The following is a 16697-nucleotide window of genomic DNA, read 5'->3' on the forward strand; positions in this document are numbered from 1 at the left end:
TCATTGGTGACAACTGACAGCACAGTATAAAAAACTGACAGCACAGTATTAATTTGGACAAAGTGTATGTAACACTGGATTATGTTTGTATCTGTTCTGGCAAGAAATGGGAACGTTTGAGTACAGCATGGGAGCACATGCAGCTCAGAGGCCAAGTAGCACTGTACTTGGGAAGTTAATGCTTCAGTACAAACACAATCATTAATTAAGCCATATCACAGTTCATGAAGAATGTGCATCCCATCCTTACAAACTTACTGGAAAAAAAATACCACAGACAAACAACAGGTATTTTGCACATACTAATACTCAAATAGGTTTTAATTAAATTGGGGTTTACAGTTGATGTACTTAGAAGTTGAAGTACAGTAGACATGTATTGTATTTGGAGTTTTTTAATAATTTACTACGTGTTTAATTATATTACAAAAGTGTTGCTTTATTGTGGGTTTTATTAAATCAATTATTAAACTTCACATTGTTGTCTTATTTATATTACTGTCTCATCATCTTTTGAAATGTCAGAATGCTCAAGGTTTACTCAGTTTGGAGATGCTATATACAGAATGAATTATGTCTCCCTCTTTAGTCAGAACAATTTATGTCTTCTTATTTCCCATGCAGTAACTGCACTTTATAAAATACAAGCTGACCAAGTATGGTGAAGAATTAGCCGTAAAGCAACTGGCAAAATGTTCCTGAAACCCCACATTCACCCTTGAGGGGTCCTTGCAATCAAGGTAGACTGAAAGGAGTTCAGAGAAAAAGCAACAGAAGATGAAATGAAAATAAAGAATAAAAATGAATCAATGCTCAGGGAGACTCTGAAGTGTACATTCCCTGCTGTAAGTTCTAACTAAACTCACATGGAAATACGTATCTGTGTGGCCTGCCTCTAATCCTTTTCTTATTCTTCATGAATTATTCAGAGCACAGGTTGTCTGGCACTGCAATGTTTAATATAAGAATCCAGTAGCAGATCTGCTATTAATCAACATCAAAAGGAATATGCATGTTATCACTTATAATACTCCAACTGATGGAATAAATGAGCTCAGCAGGACTATAAAAGTAGAAATAATTAGTATACCTGCTTAAAAGGATGGAGAAATAGTCAGAAAATAGCACTGATTTGCAGGCAAACTACCAGGAATTTATGATCTAGTACACAACAACAGTACTCTGGAAGTTTAAGTGCCTATAAAAAACCTAACAAGTTATTTTTACAAATATTGCAAGGTCATTTTCAGTATCAGCTTAGAAAAGGGGTCTTAGTATAATGTCTAATGTCTTTCCAAGCAGCAATCCAGCACATCCAGATATTTTCCTGTGGCTAAGATAATTTAAACACTATTACACTATTCCTTTTACAAAATCTTCTGCTTGAAATGAAAAATCATTTACTTAACTGGATCTTTGCTAACCAAGGGACTCATAAGATTCCAGCAGGTTCCCACAACTAGTATCCCTGCTTTCCAGAGCTGTGCTGCAATACTTTTACTGACTGAACAGCTGAAATTCCATGAAAATTCTGCCACCTCTAACAGTCTACACTGGGAACAGATTCTTGCTTTCTTACTCTGTGATTGTCACCCATCCTTTTCTGAAGCACGGATACAGCTTTGATGACAACCTACTCACATGAGTCAATACAGCATTTTTATATCGAGTAGACTTGAAAAAACCTTGCATCCCACTCTTCTATTCTGAAATGTTCTTATCCTAAGAAGAAAATTCACAGAAACCTATTTTGTTCTGAATGTTTTCCTTGCTTAATTCTGTGGGGTATTTTTTTTTCTTTTAATGTGTTGACACTTAGTCTTTTCAATACCAGCAGCATTTCTTCCTACACCAGCAGAATTACCATTTAAAATGTCATACCTGAATCTAAGTCTTCAATTACTTTACTACCATATATACATGTTACTTCTTGCATAATTACTTGCAATTGGCAGAATGACTAAGGAAAGCAGTAGGCTGGCATTTAAAAGTAGTTTTATGACATAAAAATCAAAAAACCTAAAAGACACTCACCAATTACTGAGTGATAAGTCTTTTGTTCAGGTATACTGGCAGCATCTCCTGAGGACACTGCACTGATGCTGCATAGAGCAGGGCTGTTAAGTATTATTTCTCTACAGATAATATATCATAAATTAAGACAGGTTTTGGGGTAAGTAGACATGATACATATTGCAACAGCTTCCTAGTCCATGACCAGAAAAGTTTGCTTGAGATCTCAAAGGGAGTAGACAATCCACTGTGAATACCAGGCTCATTTTCCTCTATCCACCCAAAATGGCATTGCCAAGATCTTCTGTCTTGCTGGTTGCTCCAAGGACATTCAGTTCCAGGAGGTAACACACTTAGCTCATGCTTCATCAGCCTGCTCTAGTCAAATACATGCTTGTCCACAGTCCATTTCCTTTTTGATCACTAGATGAATAAAATCTACCCATCAAGTTGCTAACTCACAAGTAAGACCTAATCTGAAAGCCTCTAGATTCTCTTTCTACCTTAAAAAAAAAAAAAAACCAAACAAAAAAAAACCCAAAACCAACCAAACATCCTCCACCTTCACTACTCTTAATCCCCCTTCCAGCTTCATCCTGTTCTCCTCCTCTTTGTAAAAACCGTGCTGGGCCCTGACAGCCTGTGTGCTCTGGAGCTGGCAAATCCTCTTCTGTTCTTTTCTCATTCCGTTTTCCATGGCTGAATGCTCTAGGAAGGATCAGACATGTTCTTCGATTTGTTAAATATCCACCACAACTCTGGAAGCTACTAGAACAAATACTTTCCATTTACTGCTACTCAGCTACCACAGCAACCTGCTCTTACAGTGCATGTGTAACCGCCTTCTACACATATAGCTGTAAAATAACAATATCCAAACCAGTATTTTTGCTCTTTATCTCTGTTTTCCATTGTGTTCTTTTTTTCTCTCACTATCACACAGTTTGAAAACTACCAGTGCTAAAGGTAGAGAACAAAATAACTTAATTGCTTTTATTACAGTTATGAAGCATTTAAACCATCTATGGCATCAAATCTCTGGGGAAAAAAAGCACCGTTTCATAAACACGAGCACAATTTTATGCATATGATGACTTTTGTACGGTTTCCTTACTGTGATGCCTGGGGAAAGGATAAGTCGTTTTTCCAGGAATGTGACTAGCCAGTACACAAGGGTACATGAAACCACTTAATGCCATCTGTCCTGAGTGTGTTTCACATTAAACTTGGTGCTGATATATACATGATTTTTAGCTCAGCTGATGAATACATGAAAGCAGCCAGATGGTAGGCAGAACATCTGCTTTTGTCTCAGGTGCATTAAGAGCACCCAAGTCCCTGCACTCATCCTATTTCTTTTTCCCAAAACACACACAGACAAATCATCTAATAAATCCTTAAGTAAACTGATGAGTAACTATTTTTATACATTTACATGTCAAATCTTGTAACTGTGTGCCTTTTACATTCAAATGGATTTTTGAGACCACCATCATAAACAAACATTTTCAGAGTTCATATGTTGCTGCATACTTGAGCCTAGCACACAAGTATTCTTGAGTTTTTTATAGATTTCACGTGCTCCTTTTTCCAAGCCCACTGTAAGAACAAATCTGACACGGAACAGTACAAATACTCCTTCCCCTATGAATTGTCAACCTCCGAAGCCATTCCTGCGTTTACCAGAAGATGGCGGTGTAGCCCCAGCTTTAATAAGTTTTGTACCGAGTGTAACTATTGAGCCGACAAACCCCAAGTCCCAACCTCTGAATTTTCCCTAAACATAACATAGGTGATTTATCTTAATCATCAATACAATAAGGAACAGCACAAGATTTGCTATTCAATTACTGGGAAGGGCTTAAGATACTTCTTAAAGGCATATACAGGTAAATATTATGAAATACATACTCAAAAGCCTACTCCAGTTCTAAGCATGTAATAAAAAATAATATGCGTGGAAATTAGCTGTGGCTATGGGTATCTGAAATGCAATTTCAACAGATTCTATTCACTCATGTAAACAATGAAAAGCATCATGCAGGCCCTTTGTTTCTATGAAAGTAAGAACTGCTTTTTTAGGTGCTAAATTCATATTTACTTCCATCTGAAACATCTTTGATGTCTACTTTTTTATAAAGGATCTGATGACACTTTCAATCAAAAAAATAAACTGAGGGAAGCCATTTTGTTTCAAAATAGGCAAAATTATAAATGTAGAATCTAATTGTGTCTACACTCCTGCAATTGCTAGTATAATGTTGTCTTTGGATCTAGTTTAACAGGCTTCACAGAGACAAAATGCAGATGACATAGGCTGAAGAGCTCAGTACCACAACTTCCTTCCAGTAAAGACTTCTTTCATTTCTTCAAGCTGTTACACAATTTTGTATTTTCTAAGCTTCTGCAGCTGACACACACACCTTCAACTGGAAATGGGAATTGCCCAACCAGTTTCACACACTGGTTTCTTTCTGCTTTGGTATTTGCTTTAGTATAACCTAGATGGAACAATTACGATGGTTTTCAAACAACCTGCTTGGACTTGCCATGGAACAAAGGCCAAGTGATACAACAGAAAATTTAGAAGAAAGTAACTCTCTGCATATCAAAAGTTAAAGGGCCATGTGGAGTAAGCTGTAAATGAAGATATGTTTTAGATACACTCGCTTGTGGATAGCTGTGCAGAGCATCACACTGTGTTAGATCTTGTAAAGCAGAATATTGTTCCACACAGACTTACTACATTTACAGTTGCTCTGGAGGAAGGATCCACAAAAGAGGTAGTCTCTATTGTTAGCTGTCAGAGCTAGAAAGAAGCAGCTCACAGATGAGGAGTAATAACAAAATTAAATCTTACTAATATGCCCACCAACTGCTATGAGGAGTAATAACAAAATTAAATCTTACTAATATGCCCACCAACTGCTATGGCTAAATAAGGGAATTCATACTGCAGTATTACTATTTTTTTTTCTTTAAGAGTCCATACTTTCTTGACAACACAAGGTGTGTTTGTGTACAAAAAGGAGGGAAGCAAACAGATAAAACCGTATCACATGGGTACTGCAGATAGCAACTGAGAAAGATCAGACTCCAAGACGTAACCATGAAGCCAACTACAGAGCATATCAATATTTCTGGACCAAATTGTGGTGGTTACAGAGGAAGTCAATACCAGTTTCATTTACAGACTGTTGTACAGTTCAACTAGGATGTCTGGCGATCGGTTTCACAATAATTTTACTCTTAAGCAAGGGATGTTTTACCCACCTTGCCCATGCCACACATATTCCCTGCTGATGTTAAGGAAACAAACAAACAAACAGCAAACAACCCCACCACAAACAAAAAAAAAGAAAAAAAAGATTGGAGCATTGCCCCATCTCCCTTCTTTGTTGGGTTGCCATATTTTCTTTTATCTGTTTAGTGAAGAAGTAAAATGTCCAGGAGGTAAAAATAGGTACACTACATCTGGGGTACAGCCAAACACACAACTGTGAGGATTTCTAAAAACAGATAGGAAGGTCAAAGACTGGTTCTCTATCAAGCAAATCCAACTATAATTTGGTGGCAATTTTGTTTATTTAAAGCACATATCCACAGAGGATGGATACCTTTGTCCTTTACACCTATCAAGAAGTGATACACTCAGCACGTACCTCAAACAGAAACTTCCATGTATTACCCTCCTTTGCAACTACAAAAGCTTCCTTTTCGAACTAATACACATACAGGAACTTGGCCAAAGACGTGCCTGATTCCCAAATGCTTGTATTTCTCTCAAGAGAAAGAATTCTCAAAAACCATGTACTATTACATACCACTAGTATGTAGTGGTACACAACCACTGCAAGTTTTACTACATTAATTCCATGCCTCCATGAAATCAGTATAAAACCATTCCCATAACTTCAAACACATTTTCTTTTACATCTACTTTGTATGACATATAACATTAAAATTATAGCTAAGTTTGGCAATGAGGCTATGAACAGAACTGCAGGGTCACTATGACTAGGATCTTGCTGTATATTTCTGCTTTTGGGAACAAGTCCTTAAGCCAAATTCTGTCTTCTGACCATAGCATGTTTCATTCAAAGCACTTTGCAAGAGCAAAAATAAACACAGCAAAGGCGGCATAAAGCTAATGTATTTAATACTGCTAACAGCATTGGCAGCATAATGCTAACAGTCAAAATGTATTCTGGCTTTACTGATTTATAAAAGAAGTCATATGGCAAGAGAGAGAGATGCTTCATTAAATGAAACATTAGCTTTAATAGAAAAAATAGCTTTCTCTTTGTTTTGATGTAGTGAATCAGTGACTTATTACAAGTAGATGACTCCACTTTTCTTTGGCAAACTGATAAGATTTTTCTATTACTTCCAGGAACTGCAACTAATCTGGATTTTCTGCATTCACTTCCTTGTTTGTGCAGCAGCATGAAATCTCATAAAGGATGGTGCTAATTAGTTACCTGCCTAGTGCAAATACATTTATTTCAATTAAAGAAATGACACACAACACGAAATCAAGGGTGAAAAGGTTTTGCTGAAGTTGAAAGCTTAAACACATTTATTTACACTTAAGAATTTTTTCAAACTTGTGTGGCCTTCTGACCTCTCAACTCATCTGTTTGCATCCATAGGTACGCCCATTTGCCCTCTGTATATCATACAACGTAACACTGTTGAAATAAACTTCATCTGTTAATGCATCATGTTCACTCCACATAAATTAGGCAATTAGAAATCCACATACTCTACAAGGCTGAAGCAGGAAGACAAAGCAGCCTAGCTTTTCAGACGTTGTGCTGTTAACAAATCCATGTAACTATCTACCAGTGCTGAGGTGCTCATCCCTTGCTTACACCTCATAACACACATCAGTCCTTTGTGAAGATGAAACATAGCTCTGTGCAAAAGGCCAATGAGCCCACAAGTCACTAGCAGTGAGCATCTGGTCTACTAGAACAGACTGGTGTTTGGCATGAGACAATACAGAAGAGTAAAATGACAGGAAGTGGCTTGAACCAATGTTCTAGAGAACAGCTGTAACCATGAAGGCAGATGGCAGGCAACCTCTGCTTTGCGAATGCATCTAATATATGTTCCTTTAGGCAATGCTGACTGGATTGCTACAGAACCCTGCCTGGTCCCAACAGTCTGTTTTTGGTGCTGTATCTCACTGATTTTTCCTCCCGAGTCCTTAGATCCTCAATTTGCCACCATCTGGTAACAACAGTGTCTGTGCAGAATTCCCACTCACTTCAGCAAGGAATTCTGCTTTTAAAATCAATTGCTGTGATAAAGTCACAAGCTTAAGAGCTATCATCTCCTGCCCCTGCTTCAGCAACATTTGGGGTCAGTGAAGTCAGCAAGTCCGGCTGAGTGAGGGCTACGTGAGTTTGAGCTTAAAGAAATTACATTTTCCAATTCACTCAAAAAGAAAGATAAAATACACAGACGAAAAAGCTGTTTCACAGCTACTGCCTGGACTGCCACTATCACAGTCTGCAAGGCTACAGGAATCCCAGAGATTTTCAGTGTTTAGGATTAAAAACTGAGAAGCCACTTCAAGTTTGGAGTTACAAAACATGAACAAGTTATTTTGCCATTTTCTGGTAAGGAAACAACCAGATGAATCAACTTTCAGTAACAGAACAGCCCTTACTGAAAACATGATGTATTTTGAAAGAAGTGGGTAAAGAACAGTATCCCCTAATATTATTATCATTGACATGGCCTGTATTTTTCTGCAGTAGTATAATTAAGCAATAGCTTTCAGTGGAATGGACCCTGTTAACAATTCTTAAGAAAAACTGCAAATGTTTTTATGTGAGTCTATTGAAAGCCAATGCATGCTTATCTAGATGACCTGAATTTCTATTTAATTTTTGTCAAAATTGAAAGACAATTCTTAAATATTTATTGTTATTTATGAATATACTGAAAAACTACAGACTTCTGCTTGAAGAGTTCACAGCCTTACTACACAACCTTACTGTTATTAGTAAGGCTCCTCTTTCAATAAAAGACAGCACTATGGTGCATTTATTACAGTATCATCAGCATACAAAAAAGCAAAGCAAAACGGAAGAGGAGAAGGAAGTAAACATTACAAGCAGGACCTTTGCTTAACTCTGAATTTAAACTACCAGCCTAACTTTATTCTGACCTACCCACTTTACATATGTAATTTTCTAGAACACAGTGCAGGTGTGCTAATAAATAACAGTAGAAATAAATTAGGCCAAGAAAATTTTAAGGTTTGCTGATGTATTAGTTTAAGTGGGCAAGCCAGAAAGAGATACTTGACAAGAACAGATGTGTCAGCAAATGAAAGAAGGAAGGAGTGTCAGCAGAAAACAGGGAGAAGTGTGAGAGAGATGGAAAGCAAGTAATACCAGAGTCTAGTACAGTCCAGATCAGATGTTTCAAGTCGAAGAGTGATTTTTCTACTGCTTGACAGCTGGTAAAACTGGAAGCACATTTATCTGAAGTTCAACAGACATGCACAAACACTTCTTAAACCTTACAGAAACAAGGTCACAAAGATGAATAGCTTTATCTGAGAAGTGTTGCATCATGAAGTTCATATTTATGCACAACGCCGTTAGCCATGGTCAGACCTTGACCAAGAACAGCTGAATGGTGCTGTCACCAGGATGGTTGCACACCCACCAGTTCAGCTCCAAGGCACAGGACCACACATGTGAGATGCACCACAGCCCACAGCACCCATGCAATGCACTGGGACAAGCCTTTCAAGTCTTAGAGAGAAAACCAAAACCAAACCAAACCTTCTGTGCATGCTCCCATTACCAACCGATTGGGGTTTTTCAAAATCAATGTTCTAGACTAGCAACATCAGCCAATACATGGCCTATATCCTGACATCCAAATTATTTCTAGGACTCACCTTCGCAGTACAGCTCCACAACAACGAAAGCTATGCCATCCCGAGTTAGTTTCCTTACAACTCCCTCATTTACCACACAGACAAATCCTCACCTGGCACACTGTTGAGTATCTAGGCAGCACACCACCACAGAAAGGGAGCTCAGCTCCCCCAGCCACACACCTGGAAACAGGGCATTGACACAAAACCCGGAGTGGGAGGCGTGCTTTGCTTGTACCTGATCTTTTGGTGAGAGCCCTTCTCCCCGTTGCAGGGACCAGCGCTGCTGCAGGCGCAGGCTTCAGGTGGATCCCACGGGTGACCTGGCAGCAATACCTGCCGGGCTGGCTCCCTCCTCTCGGCTGACAGGACGTGAAGGAACCGCCTACACCGTGCTCCTCTGCGGCGGCCCGGGGGGAAATGGAAACCTGGCGCCAAAGCAAGCCCCTCCTGCCCCGCGGCGGCCCGGCCGCCTCGCGCTCCCTCACAGCTGCAGTGAGGGCACCGGGACACTCATCACTCATCATGGCTCAATATGCCACAGGCCCAAGTCTGCCCGTGTTGTATGAGGGGCCCTGGGGAGCCCTGCAGGACAGCTCTGGGCAGAACACATAGGTAAGGAGGTTATCTAAAAGGAAAAGCTAATTACACCCAAATACTTCGGTCATTAAGTCAAGGTGCAGCATAAATAGGTTTGGTAAAGCCTCCATGAAGTGTGTGGTAAAGGTGTGTGATCTTCAATCGGGGTGAGGCCCACAGGAGATGGGCTGTGTGGGCTAGGTGTCCACTCACTGTGGATGGCCTTTGCAGCGTGCAGTTAGCGATAGTGGATGTTTTACTATTGGAAACAGCTTTCAGCAAACACTGCCCACTCTCTATTCACATCAGGACCTGAAGGTCAGTAGTTAGTCCATCTGCAGTGCTTGGAGTCCACTTCATTACTAACACTTTTATATTTCCATTTTAGTTGTAGCTTTAGGTGATCTTGCTATCTTGTGTGCTCCCTGTATGGCAGGGATGTGCTGTACAGCAAGGACTATGGACAGAGAACTAAAACTGTGTTGAATAGCATGGCCATGTTTGTTTAATCTGAAAGCTTTTTTGGGAGATGTCCAACACCAAATATTGGTCAGATGCAATGAATCATTCCCATTACTTGTGTTTGTTTTCTACAGCTAGTTCTAAAACAACAACCCTCTGCACTGAGACAGATGACAACCACAGGATGAACAATTTCCTTTAATGACTGCATCAGGCCCCTCTGTAAGTTACTATTTTCAACAGAAACCACACACCCCAATGAAATAACTAGTCAGTTGAGTACTGTACTAATAGCAACTTGCAGCAGCAAAATGCAGTGGGTAGGGGACATCAGACAGAAATGCTGACACCAGGGCTAGTGTATGTAAAGAAAACCAAATGGGAAACAACACAGCTCTTGGCTAACTGTGACAACACAAGTTCTGTGGTTCAGGCCTCTAAGTACTACTGTAATAACAAACAAACAAAAGTAATTAAAAAAAGTAATTTATTAATAATTACATGTATATTGCAGAAAGCAACCGTCTTTTCTTCCAGAAAGCTATTTACAAGTATACTGCTTCAATGCAGGTGGCTTTTGAAAAGCATGACCATAGATTCTAATGATACATTTCTAATGGTGATTAGAATCACTGAACAAACACTTTTAATGGTTTCTAATCTATATTTGAAAAATGTAACAAGCCAGCGAGCACTTTAACTTTGTAATTAATATAAAGTTGGAAGTTGTATAGTTCCATGGAAAAGTGCTAAAGAGGGTGAGCAAAGATAGTGGTTGTTTAAAAAACAAAACAAAATGAACAAAATGGAGTGAGAGACAAAAGAGAACAGATTAGAGAGAAGTCAAAAAGTTGTTAAACAATTTCAGTGGCCTCTAAATTGCCCATGGAATAAAAAGTCATGGGTTTGAGTAACACATGACATAGAAGTCTTACTGTTCTCATAAAAGCTCATAAAATTCAGCCAATTAAGTCTTTAATGTCTTAACTGATGGTAGCAGAACAAGGAAATAATTTGTATATTGCTTTACAGATTCATGTTGAGTAGTTGAGGGAGGAGATACAGTAATTGCTCTTAGCTTGCTCTACTTAAAAAACACTCATCTATGCAGGAGCAAGACTATTTGTAGGAGTCTAAGAACACACAAAATTGTCCCAAGAACAATTCATTTTTTCAGCATTTTATGATCCTTTTGAAGAGCATGAAAATATTTTGATTTCTCACATTATGTGAAAACACTCCCCACAAATCTATGCTAACAAAAAAAGCAACTAGTAACACAAAACATTCTACTACCTTAGCAGGACAGATGAGGAAAAGCAACACCCATGACCCATATGACCCATAGCAATCATGCTGCTTAATGTTCTAATGGAAGACACCACTGAAAAGTACTTAAGTAAAAAAAAAAAAAAAATCAAAACCTAACACACTTATTTCCCTAACGCTGACAGATACTTGGTCACAGTACTTACAGGCCATACAAGTAATTTACTGAAGAACAAACTATTTTAATTCATGAATCAATTCAGAACACAGGACTTTTTGGTTTGTTTGATACAATCCAACAAATACAGAATAATTTACAGAAAATATTTAAAAATATTTCTATTAAAATACTTGAACTTTTATTCTTCTGAGCACTAGATTTTTGTGGTTATATGCTATCCAATCAGCTTGTAATGTCAATCCTTAAAACGAAAGCTATGAATGTATTCTGAAGTCTTGTAGTTCCTCTTACTCTCATAGACACTGCTGAGTCATCCTTACGTGATAAATATTTACGCTGCATCTGCATACAAGTATGGGATAAAATAACTTTTTTTTTTTTTTTCCTCAGCACCAATAAATCTTAGAGTAAACTTAAAGCTCCTGAAGCCAAACTACCTTAAAATTCAGGAGACAGCTTTATTAAGCTAAGTTGTCTATGCTGCACCAAGTAACCTAAAGCACTTCCCTATTACTCACAGGGACTTTTTCCAATTAGCAGTTGTTTCAGTTTTGCTTTCTTCCTCACAGAAAGGAATATGCATTCTGAACACCTGTTGTTAAAGAAACTCTAATATATTGTGAAACTGCTTGGAAGGGGACACATACAGAAAATATCCACAAAAGGACTGTTGTTACCATTGGATATATGTACAGCCTCATTAATGTACTGGGGGTCTGCTCCATGACATTCCTACCCTGGCCAACCCCTAAGAAAACACAGAGAGGCTTAAAGCAGAACTGGCTCTTCACAGAGCCATTCCTAACTTAAATCTATTATTTTCTCTTTGTTAAAGCAGATGTCCCCAATAGCATATATCTAGAAATGCTTAAAAGTATTGTTAATGGTGCAGTTCATTTAAGCTTCCACATGAACCACCTTGCACAAAAACAATTAACATTATGTAATTAGCTTTGGATAATGCACAGTTCCAAACTCTAGTAACTTTTTCTAAATTGAAACATGAACAGTATTTAAATACAACAGAAATGATCTCATTTCCAATTCCCTTTTACCCATGCTTAATTCTGACATTCTAATCCTATAATCTCAAATACACCCTAAAATAACCTACTGGACTCCTCAATGAATTAAGGTGAGTGCATGTATAAGTTTTAATATTAGCAGTCAAACATCAGTTTTGACTTAGACAGTCATCTAACAGAAAACAAATGCTAATATACTTTATGACCACATATGTTGCCATACAAAGACATCCTCAGGCTATGATGACTTTTTGGTCAGTATAGAGCATTGAAATACAGCGTAGTTTGGGAGCAGATCAGGAATCCCAATTTAGAAGGGCTTTTGGGTAATCTCCATTTATCAGATTTTCATGGAATGTTGTAAAGATATGATTTTAAAATATATTTAAAATATATACAACATTAATGTTTTTGAGAAAACCAGTATTCCACACAAAGTGTGAAGGCTTTTCCATCTATAATTAACATCTGAATAGTCAACATTTGACATCAAATGCCCACAGAAAATCAATTATTTGAGACAGATTTTTGGACTCTATGTTGCATGCCAGCTTCTAAAGCAATATGGAACTCCTCATCCAGATTCAAAAAAAATGTAGGGAGACCCTAAAAACGTAGCAGAAGCATTTCCGCACACTGATTTCAGTAGTCAAGTTTGTGCAGAAGTGGTTCCACTAGATTCATAGGGTACCTTTCTGAGGCAACAGAAACTTGTTACTTCGTAAGCTTTTTGACACTTTCCAGCTCTTCTATAGGTTTCCATTTCTGACGGATTGTTAATAACTGCAAGAAATTAACAGGAAAATAGAAAAGAAATTAGCAAAATTCCTTCATATCATGCATCAACTTATGCACGAAGGATTTCTAGTAGCTTTACATTTTCACTTCAGAAGCAAACAAAAATGGCACCTAATGACCTATTTAATAATCTGTTGAACAAAATTGCTTGGATATTAAATAACTAATAATTTAAATAGTTTTATTTTTCTTTTTCCTAGATGCTCTTCTAAAATAAGATTTTTTTCCTTCAGGCTGAAGTACTCAAAACATTCTTAGGCAATTTTGTAATTCAGTAATAAGGCATTAATGAGCATTTCCTCTGCATTCTGAATTTCCGTTGTTATCAATGGAATTGAGTAAATGGATATTGCAGAGAGAGGGTGCAGGATACGAACCAGAAGACCACCATAAATTCATGATCAGACCTAGAATGTAACAGCTGAACCCCTTTATTAAGTAATACAGGGAAGATAATTTACGTGAAGTAACAAATTAAGCAGTTAGTGCTACTTTTAAATAGACACACATCAGCTTAGCATTGTACTTCAGGGTTTTTTAAATTTATATTTTTTACATTTTATAATATATATTATTTTGCTAGGTTTTCCACATTTAAAAAATACTCATTGTGTTGAAAATGTATGTTATTTGCATCGACTATATTATTTGTACAAATTACCTTCTGAGGCTTGGTAGCATCAACAGTTTCCCATGGTTCTGGATTGCTACTCTTGTTAATGCTTTAAGAGAAGATAAAGCAAAACAGGTATTATGTTTTAGGGTGTAATCTTGCATATATGTTTCTTCTAAGAGCTGTCTATTGTCAGTAGAACTCTTACTGTAAGTAAGTAGTTCCCTGAAACACAAGTTTACAGGTTTGGGCATTTATATTTTAATATAAATAATGTCTTGCTTTATTTGCAGCTTCCAAATCACCAAACAAGCCAACATTATTGAAGTAGGTATTATATCAGAAGCAAGCTGAAAAATCAGAACTGAACAAGGATACAAAAGACAAAGGGGATTCTTACGCTGGCAGGCAAAATACGTATTCCTATCACTTCGAATATAAAAGCTCCCAAAAGCTTAGAGTATAGGAGTTAGCTCCAATCACTAGCCAAGTCATTAAAATATTAAGTTATTCTAAGTTCATATTGTCAAACGTTCTTCATATACAAGCCAACAGCCTGGTTGCAACGTATATGCATGCCACCCACCTATCTGATTAGTGGAAATTCTTTATAAGCCCATTTAAAACCTATTAGCAAATAATATAATTATTAAATCTAAAGTTACAAAATAATTTGGAATATGCTTCAAATTAATGAATTTCTTCAGTATTTACAATCTGCAGTATCTTAATTGTTACTAGGAGTCTGGAACATCCATATGGCACTTTTTTGGTGCAAAACATGATGGTCAAACACCTGTGTTGAACAAAAGAAGGTTAGGGTGAACTCCAAGCAGAAAGTTTTTGCTTACATCACATCAGATTTGCAGAATAGGGAATAAATGGAAAAAGAGAATGCCCCAATAGCTGCGAAGGATATTATTCCAGCCAGGGGAATGAGCTGAAAGACACAAAACAGAGACAAAAGTTGAACTAGTGTCCCACCTATGGAGCCGTGAGTAAGGGGAGCGAGGGCTCCAAGCAGTGAGATGTGATCAGCTGTTCAGGTGTTCACATTACCGCTCGCACACCTCAGCTCCAGGGCATGACTCTCAACCCGCGTACCTCCCCTGCTATCCCCAGCTCCTCTATAAACCGCTAACCATTAAATGCCAACCCCTGTGTGCCTGCTGGAGCCGGCTGCAGCCCCCCAGCCAAGAGGGTTACCTCAGAACCAACGTTTATGACAAACTTACTTCTCTTTTGGTTTTGATTATGTGGAAGAAGCTCGTTTTCATGATCGCGGCGGCCGCGGACCTGTAACAAACGGCGCTCCGTTACGGCGCTCCGGGCCGGGACCTCCCGCCTGCGGTACCCGGGGGAGAGGGCACGACGCCTCCGTTACCTGGCAGGTGCACAGAGAGCGCCAGCGCTACCGACAGGCTCAACACTGGCGAGCCCTGCGCTCCGCATTATATAGGGGCATCCCCGCCGCCGAGCGCGGGCCGTACCCCAGGTCACGTAGGCGGGACAACGCCCGCCGCGCAGCACCCCGCAGGCAGGGCGCCTCCCAACGGCCGCTCGCGAGCAGCGCCGCCCCGCGACGTTCCAGCCCTCCGCAGGGAGGCTTTGTCCCGCAGCTCCTCCGCTCCCTGCTGTGGCATTACTCAACTTCCCTTCTCCATTCGTCCTTCATCTTCTTGTTTGTCCCTTTATCCAGGTAGCTGCCTAAAGAACAACGTATCGAGGCAAAGGCACAGGCAAAGGCCTTGGCAAGATGCGTTCAGTAACCCGAACAGGAGACTGATGTCCCTCTTTCTGCGAAGGCAGCTTAAGCCAAGCCCAGGGCACAACCTCTCTATTGGGTTACACAGCTCCTACCTTCCCAATACCCCAGGCTGAGAACTCCCACCAGGGGCAGGCTGGAGGTGCGTGGTGCCTGCAGACAACTCCTGTAAACCAGCTTCTCCCTTCCCCTCTTGCCCACTGTAAAGCATTAAAACGAAGGAGAGGTTTCCCTTACTGCATACACTGCTGGCTCCCCGTAGCAAGAAAGAAACACAGTAGGGCACAATTTGTTCCACTGGTCCTTCTAGGGAGTGAGTACAGAAGTCAGCATGTCTGACAGAAGCTGACACCAGTTTGCTGTCCTCACAACATCCAGGTCTGTCTATTCTAAAGCAACACCCTTAAGAACTGGAAAGCAAACCAGAGCTACCTTGAAGGTTTTCATACTTTATCTCCAGCATTGCTGTCAAGAAACCTTTGGGTGTCTGGGAAGTTCATTGGCACTGGCCTACTTGTTACCAGCAATAAAGCAGCAGGATGGTCCCGCCTCAGAAAATGGTGATCAAAGCCACCAAGCTGTAGGACAGTCATTTTATCTGAACCCTTTCCTAAATTACAATGGCTACTCCCCCTTCTGGCCTCCACAGTCGCTAACTGCTTTGGAACTTCCTTTTGTGATCCATCTCACTGTAAACTGCACTGTAGTCTGTCCCTGGTGCCCATGTTTTGAGAAATACTTGTTAATGGGTTAATATTCTGAAATAAGAAATTATCTTTGACAGTGGAGCTGTTCACAAACATTTTCACGGGGACAAGGAAAAAGTATTTAAAAGCTTCCTACCTGGTAAGTTAAAATGCATCTTTACATACATACAATAACAATTTCCCTTGATATATCTACTTATTTTAGAAGATGACCTATAAAATATATTGACAAAGAATGATTGGGTGAGGAAAAGAATTCTGCAGGAAGAGTTTTACAGCAAACTTCCTTCTCTGAAGAAGAAATTATTATAGCTTAATTACAGACTTAGTAACTCAGACTGCTTACTCAATCCAACTGCTTGTATAGCAATCAGTAACTGA

The 16697-nt window shown here is 39.1% G+C and overlaps 1 protein-coding gene across 1 annotated transcript; it reads right to left on the bottom strand.

The window, feature by feature from the left end:
- Nucleotides 1-11448: 11448 nt before the first annotated feature.
- On the bottom strand, nt 11449-15233 carry CUNH15orf48 (chromosome unknown C15orf48 homolog). Its single transcript, XM_057397025.1, has 4 exons — nt 15080-15233; nt 14696-14784; nt 13893-13953; nt 11449-13216 (listed from the first exon to the last, which is right to left on the bottom strand). The coding sequence occupies exons 1-4, from the start codon at nt 15119-15121 to the stop codon at nt 13148-13150; spliced, it is 261 nt and encodes an 86-aa protein (XP_057253008.1). The 5' UTR covers nt 15122-15233; the 3' UTR covers nt 11449-13147.
- Nucleotides 15234-16697: the final 1464 nt, after the last annotated feature.

Source organism: Pezoporus wallicus, unplaced genomic scaffold, assembly GCF_028554395.1.
Source record: "Pezoporus wallicus isolate ANWC-B61680 ecotype Strahan unplaced genomic scaffold, APGP_CSIRO_Pwel_v1 contig_3952, whole genome shotgun sequence".
NCBI lineage: Eukaryota > Metazoa > Chordata > Aves > Psittaciformes > Psittacidae > Pezoporus > Pezoporus wallicus.